The 6,000-nt window shown below is 46.2% G+C and overlaps 1 protein-coding gene across 15 annotated transcripts in view; it reads left to right on the forward strand.

The window, feature by feature from the left end:
* LOC110521665 (C2 domain-containing protein 5) overlaps positions 1 to 4,843 on the forward strand; it is a 51,911-nt gene extending 47,068 nt beyond the window's left edge. For 13 of the 15 annotated variants that reach the window (XM_036976276.1, XM_036976252.1, XM_036976265.1 and 10 more), the window contains 2 exons: positions 3,509 to 3,655; positions 3,809 to 4,156. In XM_036976276.1, coding sequence (XP_036832171.1) covers positions 3,509 to 3,655; positions 3,809 to 3,934 — 273 coding nt within the window. In that variant the 3' untranslated portion in view covers positions 3,935 to 4,156. Of the gene's footprint in view, positions 1 to 3,508; positions 3,656 to 3,808 lie in introns of all 15 variants that reach the window. The other 2 variants (XM_036976242.1, XM_021599485.2) reach the window with 1 other exon arrangement.
* The last annotated feature ends 1,157 nt before the right edge of the window (positions 4,844 to 6,000 follow it).

Consider the following 6,000-nt stretch of genomic DNA (forward strand, 5'->3'; position numbering starts at 1 on the left):
CTAACTAACAATTCCAAAACTACTGTCTTATACACAGTGTAAGGGGATAAAGAATATGTACATAAAGATATATGGATGAGTGATGGTACAGAGCAGCATAGGCAAGATACAGTTGATGGTATCGAGTACAGTATTTACATATGAGATGAGTATGTAAACAAAGTGGCATAGTTAAAGTGGCTAGTGATACATGTATTACATAAGGATGCAGTAGATTATTAAGAGTACAGTATATACGTATACATATGAGATGAATAATGTAGGGTATGTAAACATTATATTAGGTAGCATTGTTTAAAGTGGCTAGTGATATATTTTACATCATTTCCCATCAATTCCCATTATTAAAGTGGCTGGAGTTGAGTCAGTGTGTTGGCAGCAGCCACTCAATGTTAGTGATGGCTGTTTAACAGTCTGATGGCCTTGAGATAGATAGCTTTGATGCACCTGTACTGACCTCGCCTTCTGGATGATAGCGGGGTGAACAGGCAGTGGCTCGGGTGGTTGTTGTCCTTGATGATCTTTATGGCCTTCCTGTAACATCGGGTGGTGTAGGTGTCCTGGAGGGCAGGTAGTTTGCCCCCGGTGATGCGTTGTGCAGACCTCACTACCCTCTGGAGAGCCTTACGGTTGTGGGCGGAGCAGTTGCCGTACCAGGCGGTGATACAGCCCGACAGGATGCTCTCGATTGTGCATCTGTAGAAGTTTGTGAGTGCTTTTGGTGACAAGCCGAATTTCTTCAGCCTTCTGAGGTTGAAGAGGCGCTGCTGCGCCTTCTTCACGATGCTGTCTGTGTGAGTGGACCAATTAAGTTTGTCTGTGATGTGTATGCCGAGGAACTTAAAACTTACTACCCTCTCCACTACTGTTCCATCGATGTGGATAGGGGGGTGTTCCCTCTGCTGTTTCCTGAAGTCCACAATCATCTCCTTAGTTTTGTTGACGTTGAGTGTGAGGTTATTTTCCTGACACCATACTCCGAGGGCCCTCACCTCCTCCCTGTAGGCCGTCTCGTCGTTGTTGGTAATCAAGCCTACCACTGTTGTGTCGTCCGCAAACTTGATGATTGAGTTGGAGGCGTGCGTGGCCACGCAGTCGTGGGTGAACAGGGAGTACAGGAGAGGGCTCAGAACGCACCCTTGTGGGGCCCCAGTGTTGAGGATCAGCGGGGTGGAGATGTTGTTGCCTACCCTCTCCACCTGGGGGCGGCCCGTCAGGAAGTCCAGTACCCAGTTGCACAGGACGGGGTCGAGACCCAGGGTCTCGAGCTTGATGACGAGCTTGGAGGGTACTATGGTGTTGAATGCCGAGCTGTAGTCGATGAACAGCATTCTCACATAGGTATTCCTCTTGTCCAGATGGGTTAGGGCAGTGTGCAGTGTGGTTGAGATTGCATCGTCTGTGGACCTATTTGGGCGGTAGGCAAATTGGAGTGGGTCTAGGGTGTCAGGTAGGGTGGAGGTGATATGGTCCTTGACTAGTCTCTCAAAGCACTTCCTGATGACGGAAGTGAGTGCTACGGGGCGGTAGTCGTTTAGCTTAGTTACCTTAGCTTTCTTGGGAACAGGAACAATGGTGGCCCTTTTGAAGCATGTGGGAACAGCAGACTGGTATAGGGATTGATTGAATATGTCCGTAAACACGCCGGCCAGCTGGTCTGCGCATGCTCTGAGGGCGCGGCTGGGGATGCCGTCTGGGCCTGCAGCCTTGCGAGGGTTAACACGTTTAAATGTTTTACTCACCTCGGCTGCAGTGAAGGAGAGTCTGCATGTTTTCATTGCAGGCCGTGTCAGTGGCACTGTATTGTCCTCAAAGCGGGCAAAAAAGTGATTTAGTCTGCCTGGGAGCAAGACATCCTGGTCCGTGACTGGGCTGGTTTTCTTCTTGTAGTCCGTGATTGACTGTAGACCCTGCCACATACCTCTTGTGTCTGAGCCGTTGAATTGAGATTCTACTTTGTCTCTATGCTGACGCTTAGCTTGTTTGATAGCCTTGCGGAGGGAATAGCTGCACTGTTTGTATTCGGTCATGTTACCAGTCACCTTGCCCTGATTAAAAGCAGTGGTTCGCGCTTTCAGTTTCACGCGAATGCTGCCATCAATCCACGGTTTCTGGTTAGGGAATGTTTTAATCGTTGCTATGGGAACGACATCTTCAACGCACGTTCTAATGAACTCGCTCACCGAATCAGCGTATTCGTCAATGTTGTTATCTGACGCAATACGAAACATATCCCAGTCCACGTGATGGAAGCAGTCTTGGAGTGTGGAATCAGCTTGGTCGGACCAGCGTTGGACAGACCTCAGCGTGGGAGCTTCTTGTTTTAGTTTCTGTCTGTAGGCAGGGATCAGCAAAATGGAGTCATGGTCAGCTTTTCCGAAAGGAGGGCGGGACAGGGCCTTATATGCGTCGCGGAAGTTAGAATAACAATGATCCAAGGTTTTTCCAGCCCTGGTTGCGCAATCGATATGCTGATACAATTTAGGGAGTCTTGTTTTCAGACTAGCCTTGTTAAAATCCCCAGCTATAATGAATGCAGCCTCAGGATGTATAGATTCCAGTTTGCAAAGAGTCAAATAAAGTTCGTTCAGAGCCATCGATGTGTCTGCTTGGGGGGGAATATATACGGCTGTGATTATAATCTAAGATAATTCTCTTGGTAGATAATGCGGTCGACATTTGATTGTGAGGAATTCTAAATCAGGTGAACAGAAGGATTTGAGTTCCTGTATGTTTCTGTGATCACACCACGTCTCGTTAGCCATAAGGCATACGCCCCGCCCCTCTTCTTACCAGAAAGATGTTTGTTTCTGTCCGCGCGATGCGTGGAGAAACCCGCTGGCTGCACCGCCTCCGATAGCGTCTCTCCAGTGAGCCATGTTTCCGTGAAGCAAAGAACGTTACAGTCTCTGATGTCCCTCTGGAATGCTACCCTTGCTTGGATTTCATCAACCTTGTTATCAAGAGACTGGACATTGGCGAGAAGAATGCTAGGGAGTGGTGCACGATGTGCCCGTCTCCGGAGTCTGACCAGAAGACTGCCTCGTTTCCCTCTTTTACGTCGTTTTTTTTGGGTCGCCGGCTGGGATCCATTCCGTTGTCCTGGTTGAAAGGCAGAACACAGAATCCGCTTCGCGAAAATCATATTCTTGGTTGTACTGATGGTGAGTTGACGCTGATCTTATATTCAGTAGTTCTTCTCGACTGTATGTAATGAAACCTAAGATGACCTGGGGTACTAATGTAAGAAATAACACGTAAAAAAATTAAAAAAACGCATAGTTTCCTAGGAACACGAAGCGAGGCGGCCATCTCTGTCGGCGCCATGGCAACCCAACGTATACACATGTTTGTGTGATAGATTCCTGAAGATGTCATCAGAGATGAATAGGACATTTTTACATTTTTCTGTGGTGTGCTTAGTCAGTTCCTCTGCTCGCTCATAGCAGTGATATCTCAATGGTTAGCATATTTTGTGTGTGTGTGTGTGTGTGTGTGTGTGTGTTAGGAGGGGGGTGTAAGTGGCTTCCTCCATTCCTTCATAGCGGAGGTGTTTGCCATGGTCCGTGCCCATGTAGCAGCTCTGGGGGGAAATGCCTTAGTGTCATACAGCATGAAGGAGTGTGTCTTCATGGAAAACCCCAACAAGAACCAGGTACAGTAACACACACTGTTAATTTGCTTTGCTAGTTAAAGAACTGGAGGCCTATAGCATTACAAGATTTTCTCAAAGAACCAACAGGTTAAAGAACCTCACGTCTGTCCTCTCTCATTCTCTCCCTCTCGGTTTCTCTCTCTCTCTCACCAGGCTCAGTGTCTGATTAATGTTAGTGGTGATGCTGTTATCTTCATCAGAGAATCAGACCAAGAGGCCATACCCCCTCTGTTGACCAGCAGACAGACCAGCAGCACTGGGGCTGACGGGACCACTTGACACACAATTGAGTCTAGCCATCCAAATAATCGTGATTTGTGTCTGCCTTAAACAGATGGAACGTCTTAAGGTTAGGTAGGACCCCACAAATTACACATGCAAACAAACACGCAGTTGACAAGTTGGAGAAATTGTCTCTCATTGTCCATTGAGATACTCTACAGAAGCCATTTAGAGAGGCAGTCTGTCATTTCTCTCTCTGTTGTTGATATAATAGACATTCCAAAACATGGTGAAGCTTTATGCAGCTAATAGACCTATCCCTCTCCATCCAGTCTCATCAGTCACTAGCCGGCCATGCTAGAGCGGACAAGGTATTCATTAATAGACAGCTCCGTACAGGGTTATAGATGGCCATGGTAGAGATAACTAAATTGTAGAAATAAGTGTTTTAATTGTCTGTCAGGCGATATTTGGGCTAACACACACGCCCTGTGGACAGCCTCCTGCCATCCTCCTGGCTGTCATGACTGCAGCCTTCCAGGTCTCCATACTACTGAACTCTCCTGTCTTTAACGATCATGTAAATGCTGGAAAACAAACTAATTGCAATGACACATTTTTGTTAATTGTTTAGATGCCACTTTTGTTTGTGTAAATGTGTGCTACAATCAGATTTGAGTATTTTTATAATGTAAAATTATATTTGTCAAGTCTAATGAAATTCTGGAAGTTTGATTTATATGGTGTAAGAGAAGTAAGGGTACAGTGATCTGTTCTACTGTTAATGAATATAACCTGTCTCTCTTTCGCTGTAGGACTTGAATGTACGTACATACATACATAGACTGTGTTGCTTAGTGTCTGCATGTATCTGTTATTGCCATGACTGTCTGTCTGCTCGTTGCCTGATGATCCGTCCTGCACAATAAACTAAACTAGTCCTGTTGACTAGTCACTTTATTCCTAGTTATACCTAGTTATATCTGCCTCAATTGCCTCATGTCTCTGCACATCGACTCGGTGCTGGTACCCCATGTATATAGACACGTTATCGCTACTCATTGTGTATTTATTATTACGTGCTACTACTTTTCTATTATTTCTGTTTTCTTTCCCTCTGCATTGTTGGGAAGGGCCCGTAACTATTTTACTGTTAGTCTACACCTGTTGTTTACGAGGCATGTGATGAATAAAATGTCATTTGATACAGTGAAAAACAGCTTGCCAGTGCCTGTTCCTGCCTCAATGTCAAAGCAGATAACATTGCTTTGAAATCATTCATTTGTAAACGAGAAATTACAAGTTTGGTGTTTGAGGCCGCACGTATAACGTCAAGCTCAGTACCAGAGCTACATGATTTAGGGCTAAGACAGTGCTGTATGAAGATGGGCAGAAACTGCTTCTCCAATATAAAGCCTTGATCAAGTTGTAGGCGATGTCATGGGGACGTTGGCTAGCTAAGGTCATGCCTATGCGCAGTTCAAACTGCGCATGTGCAGGTTGTCAAATCGGGCGCCTTCGATGTATAGTTTTTGACTAAAATGAAACGTGTCAGTGTGTCACTTTCAAGGGGTAGGCGTGATAACATGTTCAACTACTGAAGACATTGGCTCCAATCTAGGTTGTGCCTTTAGATTATGAGAAAATGTACAAATAAGGAAGAAAGTTTCACTTATCTCGTTGACTTCTCTAACCCCAGACCCCAGCCTGGTCTTCTTCGCAAGTGTTCCCGGGAGTCTCGTGATGTTGCGCCTCTGGGTTTAGAAACTCTGTGTTTAGGGTGTCTATCCTGCGCATGTGCGGCAGTCTTTTCCTTTCCCCCTGAACATTTTCATTCACCTGTAGCGACGTGTCTCCACCACTGATATAATAATGCCATGTTAACATGCTAGTCGGAACTCGGAAATGTGCCGCGTTCAACCAGGTAGCAAGTCGGACATTTCCGAGTTTCCTAGTTTGTATGCATGTGAACACCGCATTAGAATGGTCTTCATCTCAGTGCTTGTCTTCCGGTCCCGCTACAGTAGCCTACTGACGGTCCCTGTTGCAGGAGCAGAGGGAGAGGAGGCACCCAGTAAAGGGCTAAACACAGCGCAGACATGGGCTGTATCACTCTGCCGCGC

This window comes from Oncorhynchus mykiss, chromosome 1, assembly GCF_013265735.2.
Source record: "Oncorhynchus mykiss isolate Arlee chromosome 1, USDA_OmykA_1.1, whole genome shotgun sequence".
Classification (NCBI taxonomy): domain Eukaryota; kingdom Metazoa; phylum Chordata; class Actinopteri; order Salmoniformes; family Salmonidae; genus Oncorhynchus; species Oncorhynchus mykiss.